The following is a 27,915-nucleotide window of genomic DNA, read 5'->3' on the forward strand; positions in this document are numbered from 1 at the left end:
GCTGTCCTGAGGGAGAGGGATAGAATTGCTCTGCTGGTATGAAACACTTGCAGATGCAGCACATGTGTTTGGAACTGATCTGCACTTTGTGGTCTGCAACAGCATCTCTGCTGTACTATGAGGGCAAAAGAAGGAAAATTTGGTCAGCTGGGGAAACAAACTACATAGCTGAGATTTTTTTTCTTTCTCAGAGCTCAAGCAAGAGGAAACCATAGCAAGGGATGATGAAAAAAGAGAGGAGAGGAGAGGAGAGGAGAGGAGAGGAGAGGAGAGGAGAGGAGAGGAGAGGAGAGGAGAGGAGAGGAGAGGAGAGGAGGAGGAGAGGAGAGGAGAGGAGAGGAGAGGAGAGGAGAGGAGAGGAGAGGAGAGGAGAGGAGAGGAGAGGAGAGGAGAGGAGAGGAGAGGAGAGGAGAGGAGAGGAGAGGAGAGGAGAGGAGAGGAGAGGAGAGGAGAGGAGAGGAGAGGAGAGGAGAGGAGAGGAGAGGAGAGGAGAGGAGGGAGAGGAGAGGAGAGGAGAGGAGAGGAGAGGAGAGGAGAGGAGAGGAGAGAGGAGGAGGAGAGGAGAGGAGAGGAGAGGAGAGGATACACATCATCTTGAGCATCAAGAGAAAGCCACAGTGAGGGAAACCAAGCAACCTGTCTCTAACACACCTTTGCTTTTAGGGGAACTCAGGACATGGGTAAACTTTCTGGCTCTTCCCATTGTTGACACATATGGGCAGTACCACATTATGTCCTCTTCTCTAAGATACAGATTATCACATAAACATGATCCTCCATTTTAATATTTTTTTGAATTAAATTTAAATACACACTGTACTAGCACAGCTAGTGTTGCTATCACAGTGGTTGTCCTTTATTTCCTATATTTCTGCAGCAACACAACACAATTCAAAATTAAAAGACTGAAATTACTTTAAGGCAGAAGAACTTCCTGTAAAGGAAATAAGCTCATCAGGCTTCTGAACTGAACTAAACAGTCCTGTTTAAGTGCAGAGGAGACCAAAATCAGTATGATAAAGAGAGTCTGTGTTCCTTATGCAGCTTCAGGAAAGGGAAGCTGCTGCAAAGGGATTATTCCTGATACTTCAGACATCACTTTTCAGCCTATGTAACCAAAAATATAAAAATAAAGAAAAAATAAAGAAAATAAGGACTGTATCATCATTAAGTTTTTTATTAAGGAATGAAAAGAGTTAAAAATAAAACAGGAAATTCTTCTTCTTTTTTCACTTCCTGAGTCTTTAATAGGTAGCCAACACAGGCCAGTTCCTAGAAAAGCACTTGTTTTAACAATTGGACAAAAATCAAAAGACATATTTGAAGGCCATGTCTTTGGCAGCTCCCTCCAGCATGCAGTAAGGCTCCTTTAAAAATGTTACAAGCCAGTCAATCTAAAGATGCCATGTATCTTTTAGGAGAGATTCAAAGTGAAACTAATCTGCTTAGGGCCATCATGACCCTGCAACAATGTATATTGTCTGTTCTCATCTCATGTTCCCAGCATGACAATCAGATTTTCCTAGAGAGCATATTATTAATCTTTGCACTTTAAAATGAACTGTTGGTTTTATCTGTATTGTACAGAATATGAGCCCAGGATCCTGTCAAATACTCATCCCTGATGGAACTCCCACAGCCCAGCAACGTGGGGAGTCTCTTCTGAGCCTGAAAATATGTCCATTGTGATTTCCTTTAGCTCAGGAGGAGGAAAACACAAATAACTCCAGAGAAAGAAGTGCAAATTGCACAGATTACAGTGCCCTGCATGTGACCAGCTCTGTGCTGGTTTCAGGCATGCTGGTGGATGGATGCACATGTGCAGCAGGTGAGATCCCTCCCTCTTGGCTCTGCAGGTGGAGCTCCATCAGTTCCTGAATTAGGCCAGGTTCCCTCTTGGGAAAACCTCAGGAATTAGCAACTCTAATTGCATTACCCAGAGAGATTTTGGCCATGGTGAGCAGACATTGCCATGAGTGAGACCTTGATAAAAACTCTGTCTTTTCTCATGTCCATATACTTCTTAGCAAGTTTACCCACTCTAAGATATAATTTATAATTCTACATAAGCTGTTTAGGTTTATACAGCCATCTTGAGGGCTGAGGACTGAAGAAAAAGGCAGTAGGAATACTTGGAGCTGGAGAGCCTAAGAGAAAGAGCAGTGCAAATGCAGCCATCCAATAAAAGAAATGCTTGTGTTTTATCTAGATTCTCTTGCCATTTATATTTTAAATAATCTGATTAGTCTGGGTTATTCAGCACCTGGAATGTTCCCTTTGCTGCCTGCCAAAAATAAATTATTGAGCTTTATTCTTTCTGCTAGAGGGCATTGGAAAGGGAAGCCATGAAGAAAAAGACAAGAGAATAAGCTTTTCTCCATTGAGAAATACTCAAAAAACTCAGCAAGCAATGTGTTTATAATTTCTAAGTACACTTTAAGTCTACAAGAGATCAGATTTTTTGGCACAAACATGAGAAAATTCAGGAGCTTCTAAGTCAGAAATTATGGGAAGGACAGGTCTCACAAGAGTGCCAAAAGGTGAGGATGGCTGCACCCTGGTCATATCCTTAGCAAGGGAGAAAATGAATACTTCTGTAATTTCACCCCTGATTAAGTATGAAGTCCTAAGGGAAAGAGAGAGTCTTAATGCTGTTTCCCTGCTCACAGAAGATGTTTCCATGCATAGTTCTGTTCATATTCACTGCTATGCCAACAAGTGTATATCAAATGCCTTTCCACTGATGCTTTTTTTTTCAGAACCTCTGCCAAACCATCCAATCCATGGGGTTTTTTTCAGTGTTGATGGACAGTATGAGAGACTATAAACTGTAGTTCCTTCAAGATACACACAAAAGCAAAGTGAAGAGGGGAATTAAAATATCTTTCCTGCTTTGATGGCAAAATTGTCTGTACAACAAGCAAGGATAAATTCTTTTGTTTTTTTTTTTTTTATGTTTCTACAGCTGCCAAACTCATCCTCTGCTAAATTTCAGTATTTCAAAAATGCAATAATTTAACTCCAAGGGGGCTTTGCTGATGAATTGAAGTCCCATCCCTCTAGTTTTGAAGCTAACTTTTCCAAACCAGAATATGCAGCCATTTTTGTCCCTGGGTATAGAGGTTCTTGCAGTCCCAAATCAGATCCTGTCTTCTGTATGCAATGATCTTTCTTTATATTTGCTTCTTTACCCAAGCAAAAACCATTTTCATCCTTCAAACTAAAGATGGAGATGTTAATTAGTACTAGTTAAACTAGTATGTATCTTCTAGTTAGACAAAAGACTTGTCAGTGGAACCTGGGAAAAGGAAGGAGGAAGGAAGAAGAGGAAAAAAGAAAAAAGAGTTTATGTGGGAAAACCACTTCATAAGCACCAAGGATACCTCTGATTGCTATTCTGAAGTACAAAACCAAAGCAAAAAATTGCATTTAGATCTATAACTGACTGAAACCAGTACAGCTGCCAAACCATTTGACTGGCTTGGGAAAATTTCACTAGGCAGTACTGTCCATTATGCTGTTTTTTCCCCATGTGAGTTACATACTCAGTAAAGTGAGCAAAAGGAAAGGGTCACTGAGTTAAGGAGAGAGAAAATCTCCAATAAGAAGGTGAACTCAGTTCCCACTAATACTATTCATTGATATATAATGATAATGAATAAAGTTACCATCTTGATAATTAAAAGGTAATTGTTTAAACCTATGGCTGTAGCATAAATGGAGATGTGCTAGCTCAACAGAAATTTGTGCAAGTATCATCAGCAACTAATCATACCCTTCTTCTCTATAGGTTTGCTTGAATTTGCTTATTTTGGAAACAAAGCAAAGCATTAACCTCATTTGTTAAAACTGTATAGGCAGCAGAACTATCCAGTGTTTACTGTGTCCCATGGCCTCCCAGTAAAGTTCCCAGAATCAGCAGATTTCCAGGTGCAGAAGTTTTGACTGGTATCAATATACATGACAGAAACGACTTGTGGATTGTAATATTAATAATGAGCAAACTAGCTCTGATGTGTGTCCCAGTGACGTGTTCCAGTGGTACATATTTACCATTTTACAAGAGCACATTTCTGTAAGGTGACCTGAAGGTCACCAGCATTAAACATAAGACAACAGTCAGGTTCAGTCAGCATGTGCAAGAATATAGATCTAGACTGACATCAGTATTAAGACATCAGCAAGAGAGGCAGAGATCAAGAGCACTTGGCTTTTCTTCTGGAAAGACACAGAACAAAAAGCATAGTACTACCTTTCCCACAAAATTTTACATGGGCAGAAGTGATGGAAGCATGTAGGTACTAATTGATAAACCTTGGAATTAATTTCTAAATTTTCCTATCATATCCATTGAGACTCTCAAATTACTTTTGTTATAACATCATTCCAGTTAGAATTTGTAGGGAAGTTCTGGCTCCTTGAAAGCTGTGCTGATTCTGAGTGGGAACAAAATCAACTTTTTATAGTTTCTTAAAAGACAGTTTCTAGAGGAAATGCTGCTTCGGGAAATTTGAAATGCACTACCCTAAGATAATTAACTAGTAAAGAGGTTTGAGTTTCAATCATGAAACAATTTATTCTGAAAAGGATCCAAATTAATCACCCTGACAATGTTAAAATGCTTTTCAATTCTTTTCATCATAGAATTTCATGATAAACAGTGCATTTTTCAGTTTTTAATGAAGCTGCATTTCCCAAAGGGAAAATTTTCCTATAGAAAATTTTTTCACTTTTTTAAACTTTATCCTTGTTTTCTATACTCTGTTCATCTGACAGAATTATACAAATGCTGGACAGACACTTGCACCACTACCACAGTTTCTAGGCATGAGTCTCTTACTCCATCTGTCAGTACAAGCATGTATTGCAAGACAGACCTTACAGCTCGATGTATTTCACAGATGGAAGGTTGTCTAAGGGTTAAATATTGATACCAAACTATACTGGTAAATTCTATAAACCCACAACACACCCGAGCTTTGATCTAGTTTTTCTTATTGGAAGTGAGTCCTGGCTAAATGAGGCCCTTCTGTTTTTAAAGAGGTGATCAGAGAGAAATGGGTAGATTAGGAAAAGAAGCTTATCTAAAAAAATTAGGAGGGAGCAGTAAGGCCTGAAGTTGAAAAATGCATAGACAGTATCTCAATTAACAAGAAAAAGCTTTCCAAAGAATGGATGTACTTGAAGCATGGTAAAAAAAATTAATTGGTTTTCTTGAGGTTAATAGGGAATTAGAGAGAGGATGGAGTTGCATTGCAACACAGCATTGTTGTGTAATTTCCCTGTTTTTATGATTGAAGTGGATAGAGATTTGTTTTAGCTGGAAGCCCATTTTTACAAATACAAAGAAAAGAACTAAGAAAGAGTGATCAGCTTTCAGGACAGGCAAGACAAAACAGGGCCAAAAGGAGTTGAAACAAAAAATTTATGAGTAAGAAACTGTCAGAGGTAACTCCTGACAAATATTTGGCTGGTTCTGGTTGAGTCTAAAGCAACAAATGTTCTGAAGGACAGGGAAAAAAAAGGTGAAACAAATACCAATACTAGAATCAAGGCTTATTTGCCAGAGATTAGTGACTTTTATTACTGAGCACACATAGGAAAATCTGACCTTTGACAAGGAGATGTAATTAGACAGTGTGCACACTGCAGGCAGCATGGCTCTCCCCCAAAGGACAGTGCAATGAGCAGCAGGGGCTGAGGTGCTCTGGGGTTAAAACCAGGGACCAGCACATTCTGGACATATGTCACCTGTGTGGCAAACACTGCCCGTTGTCCCTGGGAGGAGAAGAGGGTGGACACACTCTGTGCAGCTCAGGAACCTCGCCAGGTTGGTGAGATGTAAGATCTGGCTACAGCCTCTCCACATCCTGGGTCTTCTGCAGATGCACCTTTGCCCTTACTCTAGATAGTCCAGAGCTGGCAGAGGAATTATTTCTAGGCTGTGGTAATGTTCCTTTACTGAGGGCTGCTTTAGTGTCTTTGAAATGTCTTGCTTCCTTTTCAAGTGAGATCCCCCTGATAAATACTTCTGTTTACTGTTCAACTGCCTTGTGTTCCTCATTGCTGGCAACACAAAGCAAGTAAGGCTGGTAAATCTTAGCTTTTAATTAAGGCTATCATTGGAGTCAAGGACTCTGTCATAAATACCCATTTTATTGCCATGTGCAAGAAGGTAGGAGAGAACAGTGCAGACTGTTTGAGTGTGAGCTACAAAACAGGAAAGGAGAATTTAAATAACTCATCCACCAGCTATCCTTAAATTCAGCACTGATTTTCCTCTAGTGCATGCCACCTTCCAGGCAGACTCTTGTTCTCCATTTATGTCTGCTGAGCAGGTAGGCAGGATGATCAGGACTAGGATGGACCATCTAATGCTTTGCAAAGCGCAAAGCAAGGCTGGCATGGGAATAAAATGACTATGCAGGCAACTGAAGGGAGAGACTCTTCTGGACCAAGACCATGGGGCTATGAGGATCTTGTCTCTTATAGATAAAAGAGACATCAGCTGGGCTCCTGTGAATATTTACAAAAATAATTATAGAAGACAAAAAATACATCTGCTTCACATCTCCATAAACATTCTTCTCTCTGCAAAAGCTTCAGACATTAAATCCTCGCTCAGTCAAGAAACTGGAATTGCCTAAGAATAATCATACTGACAAATCAAAGAGCTGAGAAAAGATGAATGGGGAAATTAGTAAATCTGCCATATTTGTAATTTTTTTGCATTGCATCCATCACAGGATTTCATCTTATATTCATCAAAATTAAAGCTCCCTCCTTGTAATCTCTTCTAAAAATAAATCACTTCCTACCTTAAGAAACAGAATCAGGAGTGACCAGCTTTGAACTATTAAAGATGCTGCAGTTAAACACTGAGTGCTGCTCAGCAGACAGGAGTGCTCAACAGACCGTGCCAGCTTCTGCAAACACTGCCTGCCTCTCTCTCTCTGTAAGCACTTTCCCTGCTTTAATTTGTGGTTTGCAGAAATTGATAGCCCATTAGTAGGTATCTTAGCTCATCATCCTGTTAATAGCTTCCATGGTTTAATCAAATACACAACAAATACTACTAACCCTTGTTAATTCCCAAATTCTCATCCATGAGAAAGGCTTAGTGTGGGCAATGCTCTTTGTGCAGATGGAGTTTATACACGTATGCATTTTGTTTCTGCTGCTCTCATTTAACCTGTTCACGCCTTTGAATTTTAGGAATTGAAATACAAAATGGAGAGAAAGGAAATAAGATGGAGACCAGATGTGGCTGGTAAACCTCTTTCCATGCAGCACAGGTTTCTAAAGACTAGACAAAATTGCTGAATGTTATGCAGAGGGAAATAGGAGACTAGCTTTGCACGTCTTTAAATCTTTTGTTTTAGCGATTTGTTAGGCAAGAATCAGAATTTCTGAAGTGATTCATGTCAGAAATTCACTGGCAACAACAAAATAAAACAGAGAATGTTATTCAAACCATCTTCATGCTGTTTCATCATATGACAATTTTGATTTTTATCTAAATATGATAGGCTCTAAATGAGTTAAAATTAATATAGACATCATGCTTATTCTCCAAAATATAAATAATAGAGCTATAAACTCTGTTTTCTAAAAAAAAGTAACATGTATTTTCTGTCCCTTTTACATATTAAGGTAAAATATTTGTCAATGTCATTTTAATGTTTTAAAACTTTTGTCAAATCATTATTCACAAACATGTTTGATGATTTACTTGTTTAGTTCTGAGCAAATATTTTAATATGGGAAGTTGGAAAGATAATTAAAATATATTTCTATTCAACTAATTCTGGTTGAGAAGCAGTGGAAGGCATGTTTGCTGAAAATATACTGTTCTAGCTTTTTAATTCAGAGATACTGGAGAAAATTACCTAAAGCTTTTGGTTACATAGTATTAGGCTGCAGTGTAAAAAATAAAATCTGAAATTGAGGAAGAGTGTTTGTCTCCTGGCAGACTTGTGTTCAAAGGAGAGACCAGAGCATGCCTGCAGCCTGGGTCATTTTGCTCACAGGTGATTTAGGATTTGGAATGCTTCTTAGAGCAGAATTGCACCAGATGAGAAGAGAAAAATAACAGATCCATGAAAGTTAAGACAAGAGTCAGCTAGTGGAAATAAAAACAGAGCCATGTGCTGTTCTGAGACTCCACTCAGGGTCCATGTGTGCAGAGCACTTGCCCCATGGCCAGTGGACAGCCTGTGGCTGTGCCCAGGACACCCAGATGGCCAGGGGAGAGCCCTAGCTCTAGACCCTTTGCATGAGCTATTCCTGCCCTGACTTCTCCAGAGGAGCAGCATCTCCTAAAGCTGCAGCTTGTGCTGTACCTGATCTGTAGATTAATGGAGTTCAGCAATCTCAGCTGTTAATCTGCTGCTTTTCAAGAACATGATATGTGTGCTTATTTACACTTGCATTGCTACTCATGAATGTATAAGCAACTGTGAAGGGAACAAAAACATAAATAAAAAATGAGCATCGTGGGAACTCTGATTTCTGATATGAGACACTGCACATTTCTTATAATTTTGTCTCACAGAGGTTAATAGAAAATGAGATCAAAGGCAGCTTGTGTTTACCAATGGTAGATCATGCCAGACCAAGCTTCTTTGATGTGCTGAGAGATCTGAATAGGAAATGCAGATCTCATCTATCTGAACTTCAGGAAATCATTTAATGTGCTGTCATTTGGGACTGTATCTGCTGGAGAAATGGTAAAGGAACTCACAAGAGAAATGGGAAAATGCATGAAGTTTGGAACAAGACAGATGACAAACTGATTCTGCAGAATAGAAAATTATTATGCTGTAAGGAGGTTAGTAGTAGAGATTCTTGTAGGTTTTTGGTGGGCTAGTAATTTTCTGTAATAGAATTTACACTGTTACTCCCCCCTCAACCCGATAGGTTCCTGAGGGATTTCCTTACCAGCTGCTCCAGGGCTGCCCAGCAATGAATGCAGTGCTGCCCTGGACCCTGAGCTGCATCACTCAGCCAGCAAGAGTTACATGGCAGTTCCCTTCCCTTCCTCCTGGGCAAACCCTCCCCTGGGCTGCAAGTGTGCTCCAGGGAGGGCTTCAGTACCCAGCACATGCAGGAAGGGAATACCTCCCACTCCCCTTCAGCATGGACACTCTCAGAAGAGTTTTCAGGGCTGCATGAATACCACAAAATCTAGACTCAAGTCCAATTGACAGCACTGCTAGGTCATCTGTGAACCTATTAAAAAAAATAGGTTCCTATGCTGAGCAGGAACAAACAACAAGCACAGAAAGAGAGCTTTCATCCCTACTTTAAAATGTTCTTTTAATTGATGTTGGTATGACATGACAAAGCAGAAGAATGCTGTATCGTTTAGGAGGATCTAGGGAACTCTAGGGCATGGAGTCAAAGCAGTGTGATGATTTTTTATCAAATATGTTGACGAAATAAGATCCTGCTCCTTGGATCTGCAATGGGATTTGTGTTGCAGAATGCAAGTGGATCATCTGAGGAGATGATGAACCAGGGATTTATTCTCAAAGAAACAAAGTTATCTAGAAAGCATTGCCTGAGCTCCTGGAGCAGGTCCAGCAGAGGATGAAGATGATGAGGGGATGGGAGAGCCTCACTTATGAGGAAAGGCTGAGAGAGTTGGGTCTGTTCAACCTTGAGAAGAGACAACTGAGAGGGGACCTCACCAATGTCTATCAGTATCTGAAGGGAGGGGGTCAAGAGGATGGAGCCAGGCTCTGCTCAATGGCACCAGGCAATAGCACAAGAAGCAACAGGCAAAAAATTATTTACAGGAGGTTCCACTTGAGTATGCAGAAGAAATTCTTCACTGTGCAGGTGACCTTTCACTGGAACAGATTTGCCAGAGAGGTGAGTGATGGAGTCTCTCTCACTGGGGATATCCAAGAACCATCTGGACACAATCCTGTGCCATGTGCTCTGGGATGACCCTGCTTGAGCAGAGAGGTTGGTGACCCTCTGTGGTCCCTTCCAACCTCACCCATTCTGTGATTCTGCATTAATTTTAGCAGAGGACAGGACATATAATGAGGTTTTCCTTCTGAGCCCTTTCTGAAAGGTGGCATAAAACACTTGTCCCTTGCTTTGAAAAAGAGAAGCAAATGAGTATCAGTGCACAGAAGCAGGCATGATGAGGGCTCTGACAGTTTCTTTTAATGAGAGAAACATTAAAAAAATTAACTTAATTAGCTCAGCAGAATCAAAGCAGAAAGAAGAAACAATTATTCTCTGTAAAGCTATCAAGACCAAACCTCAGGGAAAGAAAAGAACTTTTAGCTGACACAGCAAGACTTGGAAATAACCTGGCCATGAATATGTTTAGTGTGGAAATAAGGGGGAAAATAACTACTAGGAAGCAGAGTTGTCTCCCAGTAAAGGCATAAAAAAAAAGCATACTCAATTTAGGACAACAGCTGCTAAGAATGTGGAAGGGCCACCTTGAGCACTACCATCCTGCAGCAGGAAAAAGAAAACATGAGAAGTCAAAAGGCATTTCCAGTTTACATCTGGACACACAGGAGCCAAGGGGATACCGAATTGGATGATAGTTAAGTAAAACCACTTCATCTCTCAATGGGAGAGACTGCTCTCAAAGCAGTGTGTTAATATGGGGATTAAAAGGCCAGTCCTACATCAGAGCAAGCAATTCCTCAGCTCTGGGGTTGTGAGTGAAACTGGAATTGTATCTATCTGGCCCATTTTGAACCCACCTGCTCCTGCTCCTAAAAGCAAAGAATGAAAATGGCAAGAAGAGCAGCAAGCCCACAATAAGGAATTTCAGCCAATATTCAGATCCACAGCTGAAGCTGAATTCAGTGGCAGAGGGTTGGCTATAAATCCCCTGTGTTGGAAAAATACACAGGACCTTACAGAAAAGCTTACATATACTTTTGCTATGAGTTATTGACCCTCCAGGTTGGAAATGAATGCAATTTGAAGATTGAAAGATCTCTGGACATCACCACAATGACATCCTGACATGCCTTTCTCTCTGTGCTTGCCAACTAGCAGCTTGCAGACTTGAAACATTGTTTTGGGCATTTGTCTGTCTGTGAAGCATCCTCTCCTTAACAGAGCAATTGGACCACTGCTTAGGGGGGGTCCTGTTTGAGCCTTCCCCCCTTGGCTGTGGCTGATGACAAGTTGTTGCACTTCTGATTAATTCCCAAAGTAAAAATCATTACAAGCTTTTTGCAGACCACAAGATGGCACAGATGTAGTAGCTATATAGAAGTGCATAAGGCAGCCCAGTATGAACAGATTAGAAATAAAAATTAAGATAGAGCATAATATCAATTCAGAGTTAGAGTGGAGCAAAAAATGTCCTATTTTGGTGAAAAAACTCTAATTTACACTTGAAGGACAGTATTCTCTGAGCCTATAAACTACAATGTTGAAATGTTATTTACAGTAAACAACTGATTATATATTTAGAAAGAAATAACTGAAAGCAGAAATTACTTTTGAACAAGGTAATCAATTTTGTTTGAGATCTAACAGAGTTTTGTGATTTTAGATTCTTTTCAGTCAAATGGTATATCATTATAGAATGGCTTTTTATTGATTTATTTTCTTAAGCTGGAAAATTCTTTAATACTAACAACCCCTATCTACCCTACAGACAATTCCATTTGCAACCATTTTCAATTTTTGAATAACAAGAGTTTGAGAACAATCCCTAATTAGATGGCACATATCAATGACATTTTGAAAATAGCCTTTTTATGACACAACCACGAGGCAATGAATGCATTCCATGATACAATAAAGTTGGTAATATGGATTTATAGGTTTCAGATTCACTGCTTTGAAAGCATGTCACAAAGAACTGGACTATATAGGTGTACTGTCTCCAGGATATTTGCTTTAGTTATCCCTTAAGTACTGAGGACATTATCTGAGGTCAAGAGAAGCAGACATATATCAAGAACAGGGAGGAGGTGTTTCATTATATCTCTTTTATGGATCTTTTAAACAAAAATTATGTGGTTTCTATTATTCACTAGTGCCATTTGTCTTGCAGCTGTTAAGCACCTACCATAACAGACTGATACGGTTAAGATTTCTAGGAACGTCTGCCATAAAAATATTTACTTTTTATCTATGTGCTGTCATATTTGTCAATAATTTTCACCAATGCCAGGGATTTGAGGAGGTCCCTTTATGGCAGAATAATTGAAATGTAAACATAAAGTCATCTAAATGCTTTAGAAATAGCAATAGTAATAGCAATAGCAATAGCAATAGCAATAAATTAGATAGATAGATAGATAGATAGATAGATAGATAGATAGATAGATAGATAGATAGATAGCTCTGCCAGAAATATCTAAATCTAGTCATCTAATCTATATCCAAAGAGAAGGAAAATAATAACTTCAGTATTCAGTTCTGTAGTAAATCAGAATTCCTAATTAGCATTCAAATGAAAAGCTGACATTTCTAAATTTGCTATGTTTCATCTAGGCCAATTGTTCTCTGATTTGGACAGTGAGGAGACTCACAGAAGCCTGTATTCTTTTTTTTTAATGAGATCTGAAACTTTAATTAACAATTTGTTATTTGGGTTGACAACCTTCCTTATGTAAGTAACTGGGAAATGCCTATGACTGTTCTTGCTGTGCCTGAGGTAATATTTATAGGGAATATCCTAGTAAGTAAGTGATTTGTACAATCAATCTTGTGTACCAGTGCTACTAAACTCTTTGTCTAAGACTCTACAGAATATGGCCAGGAATTTAACCAAGTTGTGCTTGGGCTGGGCTAGCACTGGAACATTGAACCACCACCCACAAGTCTGGCATCAGGGTAATGGCAGCATTAGTGGGATATGTCTGTCCAAATCACTTACTGTTATACTCAATCTCAAATCCCATCTGTAAGTATTTTAGGTAGAGTATATTAGGTAGAATTTCTCCAAAGAAGCACAATGTTCAGAAGCAAGCCAAAACTTCGACATCCCTTACCAGAAATTATTTCAGTTTCTCATAAAGAGTTGCATTTGGATGGAAATTTCTCCAAAGCCATGCTCTGTTTGGATTAAGGATTTTGCTTCTGTCAAATATCAGAAGTGATTCTTTATTTCAAGTAGGCATCTATTAATTCTTATATTAAATATTTAACCATTAATTGTATCAATTATTGTTAAAATCAATAACAGATAAAATCACATCTCCCTCCTTTTTTTAACATTTATTTGCATTATTTTCCTTAGTCTAGAACTGAGCATGATAACAGCTGGAGAGTAGATAGTGCTTGGCACTGAATTCTCTGCCAATACAAAATTGCTAGAGACTTTTTAAAAAAAAATAGATGGTGCCATATTTGCTCTTTCTGCAAGAATTAATTTTCCCCCAAATAGCCACTGAAAGCAAAACAGTCTCATCTCCAGCTGTAGCAATATGATCAAAACGTCAGTCAAAAAGGGCCTTGAAGGACCCTTTGCTTTCCTTGAGGTAAGAATTACCAGGAGATGTTCCACTAGGCTGTGAGCACTGCCCAGCTGGGGAGAAGGTTTTGCCTGCATATTCTGAGCTGTCATAGTGAAATCACTGAATTGGTGTAAGCCAGGAGGTCGTTTCAGACAGCAGAATTTCAACAACTGCCTGGGATTTTCAAACTGAAAAGCAAAGAAAAGAGTTGAAATCACCACATGAGGTACTGTTTCATGGGAGATGTATATCTAAGGATCAGCCTGGGAAAAGTAAGGAGAAAATTCTTCAGTTGGAAAAACCATTGGAATAATACAATTTTTCTTTTAAAAAATCTCCAAACACAGAAATGAGTTTGATCTTCTCAGATAAATCCATGATCTTTTTATTGGATTCAAGTAATTAAACTACAATTGAACAGGAAGGACAATGGCCTACACCTAGAAAAATATTTGGGCACATAAAGCAGAGCTCAGGCCCTGAGTCTTTTTCCAAAGTTGAAGCCATGACTCCATGTCACAGGTCTCAGACACTCTCCCAGATTGCTGTACTGTCTATTATATGTGTACATCTGCTCATTTCCAGCCCAGGTGTGAGGCACAAGGCCTTTGGCATTTTTCTCAGTGGCAGTCACAGTAACAAAATATGTTCCATGTAGGTTGCCATTTGGCAGGGGGCACATTCACATGGAAGAATCTGTAGTTACTTACACACTCCAACTAGCCTCAAGCCTTTGAATAAATTACTAGACTCCTAAAAGTACTCTGTAGTGAGCTCTAACAGACCAGGACCCTTAAGACTGGAATTAACTCTTTGGGGGAGCCTCATTCCCATCTTCATCTGTGTGGGAAACTGTTCTTCCAGGCTTGGTAAGCAATCAGTGACTAAAGCTTTGCAATACAAATAACCTTATGATCCCCCCTGTAAGGGGGAGCAGAGCAGGGGTGTATGGATTGCTCAGGACCATTGCTTAAGCCTGAGCCTGAACTGAACTTCTTTGAGTTTGGATTAAATATATGTAATGGTTTAGAAACTATACTTAAAATTCTTGTACTTGTCTCCTCTGAGACCTTCTAAAACCACACACCTGCTCCCTTTTGCCCTTCCCCCCTTCCCCTTCCTGATCCACTGGGATGGCATTGAGAATTGGAGGCACAAAAGGCAAAGATCACAGGTTAATGTTATAACAATTTACTGGAAAAATAAATGAAATAAGAAAATGCACAACAACAGCAACAATACTAATGACAGAAGTTATAAAAAAGAAATTATTGACAGGGAGTAAATAAACCAAATAATAGAAAACACCATGTTTTCTCCATTGGAAAGAATTCCTTCTCTCTGAACAAGTGTCCTTTTCCTCTGCCCCCAGCAATGACATGAACTGGTTCAGAATAACATCAGTGCCCTCGCCATGCCCCCTCTCAGCTATTGCAAAAAATTAACCCTGTCCTGGCCAGAATAAAGGCATTATAAAATCCTTTTAGCTGCAGACTAACAGTAGCAGTTTTCTTCTACTTTTTCTTTTGTGGGAATGTTGCAAATACAAAGAAAAAAAGTACAAATTTTTCACTGCACTGTCACATAGTTGTACTTCTGACCCTTATGCTTTGATCCTCTCCTTAATTCTTTTCCTTAGATCTTATGAGTAAATATCTGCCCTATCCCCCCAGTCTCACAGCAGGCTTTATCTCAACACGAGCCATAGTCTCTGCTGGGTGCCCCTTTACCCTCCTCCCCCTTGGCCAGGGGTGCAAACCCACCTTCAGTGAAGCACTCTGCTGTCTCCACAAACGGCCAGTTATTTTGAGTCATTAACCACTAACATCTCAGTCTCTCACAACAGCTTTACATTCTATTTGTTTTCCTGGTGGTTTGGGAAAGAGCCCCAATCCATGCAGACTGCATTCAGGCTCACCTGCTGTTTATCCCTGTTATCAGCACTGGCTTGCCATTGAACTGCCCTGGGGCTCCAGTGGCCTTTGTCTGGTTTCCTTTCCACCATCAAGTGGATATGGGACCAGAGGAAAAGGAGGAGGGCAGAAAAGCCATGTGAGCAGACTCAGGCCTTGTCCCAGGAGGGATCACAGTGAGGGTAAAGTGAACCTCCAGAGCTGGGAATCTTGGGGTGATTTTCATCTGACGAACTATACCTAGCCACACACCCCTGTATGGGTGGCTGACCTCATGGTTTTCCAGGCACACCAACACTCCTTCTGGGATTGTGTACATCTACCCTTGCTGTCACAGGCACAGTTACCATATGTTATAGAGGGGGACTTACTTTTTCATCATCAGAGTCCAATTCCTAGGAATACCAAGCTGTAAAGATACTGGGTCCTCAATTGGGTCAGATTTCATGTGTGAGACACAAAGTGAAGAAAAAGAAAGATGATCTCTTGCTTCCTGTTTCTGCTCATATAACAAGCCATGGCAGCAAATACACTAAATCTGAATTTTCTCTCTTTTTACTTTATGGCCAGGAAAAGTTATGAGGGAGCAACTACAGGGGCAGCATTTGAGTTCCCAAACCAGAGGTGGGTTTGGAGTCTGCCTACAGAGCACCAGACCAGATGGTCAAACCATGACAAAACAACAGGTTTTGGAAGCTGAAGAGGAATTCTATATGTTACTGACTCAGCCCTTTGGATACATACTAGTCAGCTCCTGCAGTGAAAAAAAAAAACAAAACAATAAAGCAGATCCATTCCCTTGGTCAAGTGCAAATAGTACTGTTCTTCTGCTGGAAAGGTTATATTTTGACATAAGTATTACACAGAGTTTTTCCTGTCAGTTAGAGGCCACACACAGAGAGTGTGGAATCATGGAGTGGTTTAATAACTCGATTAGACACTTGGGCAGTTTGCATTTCCCCAGTAAAAAGGAAGTTTGGCTGTTTATCTATCTCAGCATCGATGGCTCTTGTTGCACATCACAGTCCACTGCACAGTAAGTGGAAGGTAGCTCTTGCTGCCAGTTTTCATTTGTTTGTTTTTCCCAGATTAAAGTGCAAAATCATTACACACTGGCTGACCATTTCACATGAGCAAAGATGTAGGTAAAGTAGCAGGTTTCTAAATAAAAGTTTAATGATTTGACACACAAAAAACCCCAGGTTCTTTTAGGTTTTATCCTCAGACACACACAGAACAACTTTTATTTCTTGTAGTAGATGGTGAGCAGCACGGGTCTGTGGCTGCAGAGGGGAGCATGTGAGCAGAGGGGAGTGCTGAGCTTGCTCACCTCACCTGGGCAGGTCACAAAGCCATCATCCTCCCAGTAAGGCAGTACCTGTACTCCCACACAGCTGCACTCCCCTCTCCTCACATCTTCTTGCTCAGAGACAGAGGGAGGTCATTGAATGAATATGGAGCCTAGTAAAATTCAGAGCTCTGGTTCTGTTTCTGGAATTAATATTGAGATATTTTTTGAGGTAATTTTAAAACAGTATAAAAACTATCATAATCAGAAAGTTTCACATATACTCTACTCATAACTTTCTCATATAATAAAAGTCCTATGAGACATTTTTGATTCTTATGTTTTAATTTTATCCTAAAAATGTGAAGATGGCAAGATATTTTTCTTACAATTTTGAAGGAAGATTTCTCTAGAAAAACAAAATATTCTTAGTGAATATTAAGGCTAATCAAAAAGGAAAGATAACGGTTCTTCATCAAAGGCTTTTTTATTTCAAGATGGAGATTAGTCCAAAAAGTTAAATATGTAAATAATTAATGTTATTGTTATTAAAGTTAACAAAAATGAGCCCCTCTATAGTCTAAATAAACTTGCTCTTATTTCCACTTACCCTCCTGGCTCTTGAGACAACCTTTGGAATTTTTTCTTCTTTCCTCTCTCTGGAAAAAAATATATTCTCATACTTCCATCATAAAAATCAGATTAAATAAAAGCCTTTCAGTATTATTGAAAAGCAAAAATAGCCTGAAATGATATTTCCATCTCTTTTTAAAGCCATCTTTATGAATTGAGATAAAAGTTGCTCATCCTGTGAAATGCCTTGTCTTACCAATTCGACAGTTCTCTCTTCCGTCTCTCAGATTTTCCTCTGAAATGTGGAAAGGGAAGTGAGAGAAGCAGAAACATTCAAGTGACACCATGGCTGAGGCTTTTCATCCATGAATGTGTTTTAAAACAAAAACTTCATTCTAATTTTATTTAAGAAGCATAGTATCATATATAGTAATGAATAACTGTAGTATGTAATGTATAACACTGTTGCAATATATGATGTATAACTGCAAGGCCATCTGCTCGTGGTGTGTGGTGGGAGCACAGAGTCAAAGCTGCTGTTCCTCGATGCCCATGCAATCACTTCTGGGCACGGGTGTGCAATAGCACAGAGGGGGCTCCTCTCAGAGCTGCTTTCCTTCTCCCTCTCCCGGGACCCTCCTCCTGTCCTGCCCTCACCCTGCGGGCACATCCCATCCACCCCACAGCTCCCCGCTTGTTTCCCTCAGGAGCAACAGCGCTGCAGCCCCTGATTTTTGGCCAGGCCACTGGTAGGGATCTATTCTATTCTATTCTATTCTATTCTATTCTATTCTATTCTATTCTATTCTATTCTATCTATTCTATTCTATTCTATTCTATTCTATTCTATTCTATTCTATTCTATTCTATTCTATTCTATTCTATTCTATTCTATTCTATTCTATTCTATTCTTGTCAATCCCGAGCATTTTTGCAGAGCGGAGTGTTGGCGGTCCCCGCCCCATCGCCGCTCCGTGCTGCCGAGACTTCACCTGGGGGCTGGCGGCTCGTGGCTTTCGTGAGAAAGATCTCCCAAAAGCGGCTGTGCTGAAGGGGAAGGCGGCTAAAACGACGGTGAACCCAAGACCCCGGGTTCTTTGATGGAGAGGAGGGGAGTGTCGGCAGAGCGCGCCTGAAGGATGCAACAGGGCGAGCTCCTCCCGCAGCGCACGGGGAGCAGCAGCTGCGGCCGCCTCTGCCCTGCCCGGCCTGCCCTGCCCGGCTCTGCCCTGCCCGGCCCTGCCCTGCCCGGCCCTGCCCTGCCCGGCTCTGCCCTGCCCGCCTCTGCCCTGCCCGGCTCTGCCCTGCCCGGCCCTGCCCTGCCCGCCTCTGCCCTGCCCTGCCCTGCCCTGCCCTGCCCTGCCCTGCCCTGCCCGGCCCGGCCCGGCCCCACCCTGCCCCAGGGACCCCGGCCCCGGGCAGGCTCTGCGAGAGGATGGCGGTGGATCGGGGAACGGGGCTGCGCATCTTCCGCTATGTGAGTGAGTATGGCACCGCGGGCCCTTCCCCTTCCCCCTATCCCTTTTCGTTTTTCCTTTCCCCTTCCCCTTTCCCTTCCCCTTTCCCTTCCCCTTTCCCTTTCCCTTATCCCTTATCCCTTATCCCTTATCCCTTATCCCTTTTCCTTTTTACTTTCCCCTTCCCCTTTCCAATATCATTTCCCCTTTCCCTTATCCCTTTTCCTTCTTCCTCTTTCCCTTCACCTTCCCGTTATCCCTTTCACTTTCCCTTCTCCCTTTACCTTTCCCTTCCCCTTTCCTTTATCCCTTTCCTTTTTCCTTATCCTTTTCCCTTTCCCTTATTCTTATCCCTTATCCCTTATCCCTTATCCCTTATCCCTTATCCCTTATCCCTTATCCCTTATCCCTTATCCCTTATCCCTTACCCCTTTCCCTTCCCCTTATCCCTTTCCCTTATCCCCTTCACCTTCCCCTTCCTCTGCATCTTTCCCCCTTGTATTTTCTTTTTCCCTTTTCCCCTTCCCCTTTTGTTCCTAATGGCTGCACGTGTGAGGAGAGCAGGTCAGTGTTTGGGGGTGGCTAGGAGAGGTTCTGGGTGAAAACATCTTTCAAATAAGTTGCTTCAAATTTTATTGTTTTTATTGGGACATGGAAAGGGGGGGGCACTTTTCACTAGAGTTTCTCACCCTATAAAATGTTTGGGTTTTTTTCACTAACCATGCAGGTTCTTCCCATCCCTTTAGATCTTGCTGAATTTGAGGTGCCCAAGGTCAATGTGCAGAAAATTCTGTGCCTCTAGCCACGCAAACCCCAAGAGGTGCTGTGCTAGACTGTCACCAAGGGCTCAGCATCTTGCAAAGTGCAGCTGTAAAGTTCTTTTTTGTCTAAATTTGTGCAGCACAGAGCACTTCTTTGTTCCAAGGCAAATCCTGGCAAAAAGGCAAACTCCCATCCAAAGATCTTCAAAGTATCCCCTCACCTTGATGAGACCTACAGATCTTGAGACCAACTCTGATCCACTTCAGACCAGCTCTTGGCATTATTCCACAATATCAGCTGAAAATGACATGTTCTGTATTTAAGGACTCTTTGTCTAGATGTTTTCTCAAATACACCCACTTCAACTTCCCCAACCTTTCCCCAAATTATTTCAAGCAATCCTCATCTGGTCATATCCTGAATTCTCTAGCTCCACAGGAAATTGTTTAAATAAGACTTTTTATTGACTTTTACTATTTCAATTCAAGTATATTGAAAATGCAGATTTTTTTTTGAGAGATACCACTTGTAAAAGAAGTGGGAGAATTACAGTCACACATCACAAAAGCAGAAGAGAAATCTAAGTTGCCAGGAAATAGTTTAAAAACATTAAATGGAGTCAACTCTCCAGTTAAACTCAGCACACTGGGTTAGGATATGCACATGGTCAGACAATCTGATAAAATGAAAATTTTTATTTCACTAAAGTAGGAAAGATAATTCAAAACAAAAATATTTGTTTCATTTTTAGTGTTTTCTTAAACCAGTGTCAGATTCATATTTATAGAAAAGCAGATACCTTTCACAAATTTGTGAATAGGAGGGAGGGAGGGAGGCTGTTTCTGTGATTGTCCTCTTATATCTGGAGGAAAACCTAAAATCCAAACCATGCCTGCTTCAAAGAAGGAACTGGACTCTGTGGCCCCTTCCTGCTGTGAGAGTACATTAATGTCAGATATATTTTAGATATTTGGGGGTGTGTAGGTGTGTGATTACTCCTCAGTAAAGTACCCCCAACTACATAAACATTTAAATTAGACCAGGCAGCAAGAGGTTTGTTGTAAGGCTGCACAGAAAGGGCAGGCACTGAGGTCCTGATCACACTGGGGAAAAGAATTATAGTATCATAAAATGGCATGGGTTGGGAAAGACCTTAAAAATCATCCTGTTCTAAAACCCCTGCCATTGGCAGGGACATATTCCACTCAACCAGGTTGCTCAGAGCTTCATCCAGCCTGGCCTCTGACACTGCCATCCACAACATCCCTGGGCCACCTGTACCAGTGCCTCAGCACCCATACAGGAAAGATTTTTAATGGTTTTCATCTAATATCTATTCTAAACATATTCTCTTTAAGTTGGAAGCCATTCCCCATTGTCCTGTCACTAAATGCTCTCATAAATAATCTCTCTCCAGAGAGATAGAACTAATGAGAGTGATATATGATTATTAAAGCAACCTCCTCCCTGGTCTAATGTCAAACTTCCTCTCAAGTGTCTAAAGGATTTTAACATTTCCTTAAGGTTGAGGATGGGGGAGTTAATCAATTAAAACAAATTAATATAAATGTTTAAATGATAATTATAAAATAATAAATAAAATAACTGATTTAAAATATTTTTTTAAATCACTTATGCAGAAACTTTTGCCACTCTTGCCCCATAGTTATGAGACATTTCTATTTAATTCAAACTCCACTGCTACATCCCTTCAAAAGACAAATTCTTATACTGAAAATTGAGTGTACGATTTACTTGGATAAATAGGGAGGGAAATTTTAATATCTTACTAAGTATATTTCATCTTTTATGTGCTGTATATTTGGTCCAATGTAAAGTTTAGCTTAGAAACCATCTAAGAAGTCCTGGATGTTGGTCACAATTCTATTGGTTCTCTTCCAACCCCACCTTGCATTAAATATTCATGAAGGTGCTCAACAGAGCTTGGCACTGGGATCCATCATGTCTGGTTTCACTTCTAGCAGCAGAGCAGTCAGGGCATGTGCTGGAGAAGCTATTTAAATGCTACTAATGTTTTAATAAAGCAGAGAATGTTTCCATTGCTGTCAGCTCTCAAAAATATACATGCCCATTTTGAAACACCACTGATATTCACAGCAGCAATAGAAACTACATTTGGAATATTTGCTTTCTTCCCTTGCCTACACTTGTTGCAGCATTTCCTGGATGCCTCCCCATTGCAGTTCAGGCTGAAGTAGCCTGTGACACCAAGTCTGACCCCTTGGTGCCACCCAGCTCCTCTCCTGACTTATCTCTTTGCTTCCTCCACCCACACAAGCCACGAGTCTTTCTGACCAGCTCAGATGCTCAGCACATCCCCCCAGCCATCATTCTTGCTCTGCTTCTTTAAGCCACCTCTCTCAAACCTGAATCCAGAATCATGGTAGCCATGTGGTGTCAGGTTTTGTGCCTGAACATTATCCTTGCAATCCATAAACAAACTAGAAAATAAAGCTGGTTCTTGTTATGGTCTTGGTTTTTAGTGCACACAGCAAGGGAGGAGTTAAAAGCAATATTGAGGGAAGGGTGGAGACACATTAAGAACTTTAAAATTCTATGCAGCTTTGTGAAAATGTGATGTAGACCCCAAACTATAAATAGGTACTAAGAAGAACATTGTTTGTTATTAACCCATACAAAAGAAAAAAATGACTGTTTTCTTTCTGTCTCTCTTTTTGAAGAAGAGCAGACAAGAACGGTAAGATTGCTCACATGTCTTGCCTCCTTCCTTTGGAAAAAAAAATCCATCATTAATTCAGTGCTTTAAGTCATGTTTTAAACATCCTAACAGAAAAAACCAGACATCCCTCATGTCGTGTTATGTTTCTTAAAGATTCAGTGCTATGTGTTATGTTGTACTCTGATCTTCCCTTCATTAAGGACAGATCTTATGCTTTCACAATTTGACTTTTGTTTGATTTGCACTTTGGGTGCATGTGAGTGTTTTCCAGTGAGACTGACTCAAGAAGGTTTGAAATACTTGTCAGTAGATCCATCTTACTACTTTTTAAAAATACCATAGGCTGCATCCAGAAACCAGACTTGTTTTTGTATTTGTTCAGCGTGTCAGTAGGAAGAATAAACCCTTGAATCCAAGCCACATCTTTGTAGCACAGAAGTCATAAGTTTTTTTAGTAACAAGAGAACACACCGAACAATGTCAAACCCACAGATCAGAAAGGTTTAACCCTGACAAGTAATTCTCAGTCCAGTCAATCCTCAGAAAACAGATACTGTGTGCATTTAATAAAGAGAAGGTAAATGGATACCATTGAGAAAATCAGTGATAACTTACAAGGAGGAACTCTTGGACAGCAAGTGGCTGCTGTACATTTTGGTGGTGTATCTGAGCATGTTGAATAACTGTTTACTATTGCTGAGAGAAATTTCTACTCCACAGCCCACTTCTGGTTGCAATTCCTGCCCCAGCTCACATGCAGCAACAGGCACTTCCCACAAGACCATGGTAGGCTCCTTTAGAGAGCTCAGGAGCCACAGAATCCATCACTATGGGAGTTTTTTGGTAGTGTTTCCTTTGTTGTGTCCCTCAGACAGCTTGCCAGTGGTTTGCATGGGCAGTGATGGTGTGAGTTGAATTCCAGGATGAGGTCTGGCATGGGGAGGAGGAGGACTCCAGCACCTGCAGTGGTGCATCTCTAGCTTAGTTACCTGCTGACCACAGCAAAGCTCTGCTGGCATCCCCCTCAGACCCCCTCGTGGTGTTTGGCATGATGTGTGTGTATCTGCCCTGAAGATGGATGAGGGTCAGAGTGGTGCATTTTGGCTATAGGAGCAGCAAAAAGGATAATGCAACATAGTTCTTTGTGTAACGGGGAGGCAAAAGAGAGGGAGAGCTTTATTTAAAGAAACACTACACTTACATAGGGTAGTACAAAACAGAATAGAAAAAACTCATTGGTCCAAGAAGACAACACCTCTTTGAAAACATATTTTCTGCAAAATATCACGCAGGACACGTACGGCTCTGTGATCAACAATAAGTGTTAATCATTGCTATAATTTCTTGTCCTTGAGCAGACTAAAAAACCCAAGGCTTCAAGGCTGCTTTATCCCTGGTTCCCAGCAGTATCCAGTGACATCAGAGCACGTGGTACAGAGCAGAATTCATCACTCCCCTGGAGTCCAAAAGAGACCCTAGAGCTTGGTGTCCCTGCCCTGCACCTGGGCTCAGGCTGTCCCAGCCCTGTGGATCCACAGCACTTTGGTGGTTAAGAGCACTTCAGTCCTCATTTGGGTTTCCCCACAGCTCATTCCTGCACATTGCAATGAAAATAGGGGGAGCAGCTCCCAGTATTGACAAACCTGCTTATTCCAGAACAATACAAAACTGTATCAGCCCCAGAGACCTTGGTCACTGGTATTCTTTACAAAATATTATTGGCAGAAAAGTGGCTAAGTTCATTAACTTCATTTCTATTAATTTAAGTCCATGAACTTAAAATTATTTCAGCTTTTAGATCTTGATTGTGTTCACTCAACCATCCATTGCCCATGGGACTTCCACTTTGCTAATCTAGCAATGCACAGGCTTGTGCCACATTGATAGGGAGATTTGTTTCAAGGCTGTAAAGTTAAGTACATTTTCAGAAAGGTTATTGGATATGTGACCACTTAATGAGAATGTTTACACTGTTGTCACCATAAATTATTAGGTTTGGTTAATGACTGATCTACTTACACTTCCATTGTCACCTCTCTGTGCTACAGGAAACCAACTATTGGCTTTCAGTAACAAATACTCCATTACTGTCCATGACACAGCCCTGTTAAATTCTCCCATATACTTTTAATAGAACCTTCTCTGTTCTATTTATTTTCTTTTTGAGATTAAAATACTTTTAGAGAAAATATCACCAAAAACTTTACTAGATTCTTGCTAGACAGCAAGGAAAAAATAAATCCAAAAAAAAAGTGAATTGAGCTGATAAATAGGAGTATTGTATAAGCATTTTTACTATGAATTTGTGGGATTTCAGGTAAATCTTCCACAGAAAGGAAAGACAAATATTCTTGCAAATGCAATATAAAATTAGAGTTAAAAAGAGCCAAGAAATTCTGCTGAACTGCTAGTACTCAAAAATGCTACAATAATTTATGGCATCTGTGTTAAATTAGGAAAGTCCTTTAGCAAACAGCCATGTTTAACAAGTCATACAAATGGCTTCTTTCTTTGCCAGCCCAGGTACATATATCATTCTGTTACTGTCCTGTTTCTGGAAATATCAGCTTTGCAGAGATTCCATGAGAGGATCAGCTTCATAAATTCTGTCTGTATTCTTATTTCATGGTTGTGCAGTTCTGCTTTTTTGGGAGTCGACCCATACACCTCCCATAAATGAAAAGGTCATATGATTTTTTAAAGAGAGAACAAGGCACAGGGAAGGATTTTTAAGAAAAATGTTGTTCATAATATTGACAAAAGCAACAGAAAATCTTGAAGGGAAGAATGCATTTTCACAAAGGTGAGATGCTGCACATTGACCTTTTTGGAAAGAAGTTTCAAGTCTGTGTGTCAAAATTAAATTTTGGTCAGGTTTACTTTCTAGAACTCCATGTGCTCAAAGGAAAGGATGTGGATTTCACACAGAACTAGTTTAAAAAAACTGAAAAAAAAATCCAGCTACAAAGAAAAATCTTCATTTGTTTAATTTATTTTGCTGCTTAAAACAAAATCAAATTCATTAATTTCCTCTTGAAAAGTAAATTCTTGTCCCTAGCCTGCAAGGGAGGGAGAGAAGAAAAATGGGGAACTGGAACTGCTAAATCCAGTCTTCCCCAACAACAACAACAAAAAAAAATTACTTTCCTCATATCACTATCAACAGTGGCTGCCTCACATATGTGTGAATGCAGCACCTGTGTGTGCTTGTCTGCATGAGGTGTCTCTTTTATGCCCTGATATGCTAGGAGGGACATGGGCACCCCATTAGCCTTGCAGTGACCTGCAGTCTAGTGAAATTATATCAGTTGTTGGTGAATGTCACCCAGGGGCCTCTTCTGGCCATGCAGCTGTGACCTGTGCCCAATTAGAATTGCCTCCTGCCAGAATTCCCTCCTCTTAGCACAGGAATGGAATTTCAAATACAGACTTCATTGTAGAAATCCAATCACAAACAGACTGTCAAAATAGATTTGGGGGGGAGGTAATAATCTACTGAGAGTGCAACCCTTGAGCCTGCAAGAGTAAGTATTCCTCCAGCATGGGGAAGATGCCTGAACATTGATGGTTCAACACAGACCAAAGACAAGGAAACCCACAAAATAACTAGAGAAAAGGGCCCTGCCCTCACTGGCATTGTGGTAGGAGTCATTTCCTATCACTCTAGGGAAGAGGACCACTGCCTCTTTTACCAGGCTCTATCTGTCATCTCCAGCCCTGGATCTCCTCTCCTGCTCTGGAAACATGGCATGCTCTGGCATTTGAGACTCCCCTTGGCATTTTTTAGTGTCCATCCAGTCAAACCTGAAGGGAGAGACTCCTGTCCCCCAGGAGGAGGACCTCTCAGCTGTCTCTCCACAAAATTCAAATTGGTATTTGATTATGGCCTTCTTCCAAACTTAACAGCTCCTGCCCTTATGCTCTTGGATACCCCTAAGCCCTAAGGAGGGCAACTCTGACAGGTTTGGAAAATATGGTTTGTATGTAGATGCTTTTATTGATTTGCAAATACAAGTCTGCTGCTCTGAAAAAGCACTGAGTAAAACCTATACCTCAAACATTCTTAAAGCTCCTAAGAGGAAAATAACATCATTGGTAATATCTGGTACAGAAGCAGACTTTTTTGTAAAAACTCAAAAAGCCTGAACCATAAGGAACACTGTAAACAGCATGCTTCGGGCAGTCAGGAATGACTGCAAACAAGTGAGGGAAAATTTTAAAAACTGGCTAAACAAAGAAGACTAAAGCTCCATAGATTGACAAACCTGAGTATCAAACAACCAGCAGACTTGCAACAGAACCTTATTAATGTCAGAATAAGTGCATTTCTGTCAGGTTTAATATTTTCCCTCTGACATTTCAAACAAGCACTCACTGAAAGCTTTTTTTCCCCACTAATATATATATATTTTTAAATGTATTTGAACAAGGGTCTGTAAAATGAAAAATAATCAGATGAGACTAATCTTTGCATTCTGTCATATGATTTCATTCAGTACCCCTGATGTCCATGATGTAGACGGGGACACCAGGATTTTAAATGTAGAATTAAATTTTAAATGTAGAATTCTGCAACTGTATAAAATACCATGATAATACACACAGTATGTTGATTTCAATAATCTGGGGATTTCAACCCAGCTCTAAAACTATACAGACATTGGCCCAACAAAAACTGTGGGTCATAAATAGAGGATTCCTTAAAATAAGGCAAGTGTAGCAGGTGCCAGGGACCAATGGGATTGATTCATGGGCTTTTGAGTGACCCAACAAGATTTCCAGAGAAGAACCAAAACTCCTCTGAACTGCACCTATATGATCACCAGGAGGAAATCTTGCAATGCCTGCTCCAGTCAGTTTTGCAGAGGTCAGAAAGGTGTTCTCCTATTCATTATTAATTGGCAGTGCCATTGCAGAATAAACACTGACTTTGCAGGTGAGTGTTCTACCCTCTGTGTCAGCTCGTGTGTGTGTAGGTGAGCTCTGACAGGTTCAAACCTTTCTCACTGCAGCAGTCCTCACACTGAGGAGTGACTTCCCACTGGTTCTTGCTTGTTTACCAGAGTGCTAGTTTTATACTATGCCAGAGGATTAAGGGAATATGCCTCTGAGGGGCAGAGAAAGCACCTTGGAAAAGGGATCTCTGGAATCTTCCCTAAAGTGAGCTGTCAGAGTTGGCCTGCAGGCTCTCAAGATTGCCACTTAACCTCCTGCCAAGAAAAATTGAGTTATACCAAAGCAAAGAATGCCAGTCCTTGATTTCGCCATTTTTATCTAGGCCAGTATCTCCTAAGCTTTGTGTCTGAATGGCTCAAAGTGGCCATGTTAGTGCTACAGATTTAATGAATTACTTTGCAGAGCACATTTTCTAAACTGTAGCCAGAGGACAGAAATTCTCTGCATTGTAACATCCCTGATTTAAGCTCCCAAGTTACTCAGTGAATGGATTAGGAAGGCAAAACTACTGCTTTACATCCCATGAACTTTCCCTACACCGTTGTTTGCTTCCTGACCATCTGGATCCCCTGCAGATCCCTGCATCCTGTTCCAAGCCTGGGCTCAGTCAGGGATAGGGAATCCCACCCCTCTGGGTCCTTCAAGTACTGCAGGGCTGGACTCTGTGCTCCAGAGCCCTAAAAATATTTCCATAGAAACAACCTAGCTTCTCTCCCTGTTAGCTTTGGAATCACTTGGTTACTTGTGTGAAGCTCTTCCAGCATAACATGGGATAATGGCTCAAAATCCTTATTTCAGATTATATCGA

At 40.7% G+C, this 27,915-nt stretch overlaps 1 protein-coding gene across 1 annotated transcript in view; it reads left to right on the top strand.

Annotated features, from left to right (window-relative positions):
- Positions 1-18,644: 18,644 nt before the first annotated feature.
- NECAB1 (N-terminal EF-hand calcium binding protein 1) overlaps positions 18,645-27,915 on the top strand; it is a 50,454-nt gene continuing 41,183 nt past the window's right edge. Inside the window, 2 exon segments of the mRNA XM_079299557.1 lie at positions 18,645-18,716; positions 22,153-22,169. Coding sequence (XP_079155683.1) covers positions 18,667-18,716; positions 22,153-22,169 — 67 coding nt within the window. The 5' untranslated portion in view covers positions 18,645-18,666.

This window comes from Erithacus rubecula (genome assembly GCF_903797595.1).
Source record: "Erithacus rubecula genome assembly, chromosome: 3".
Lineage (NCBI taxonomy): Eukaryota > Metazoa > Chordata > Aves > Passeriformes > Muscicapidae > Erithacus > Erithacus rubecula.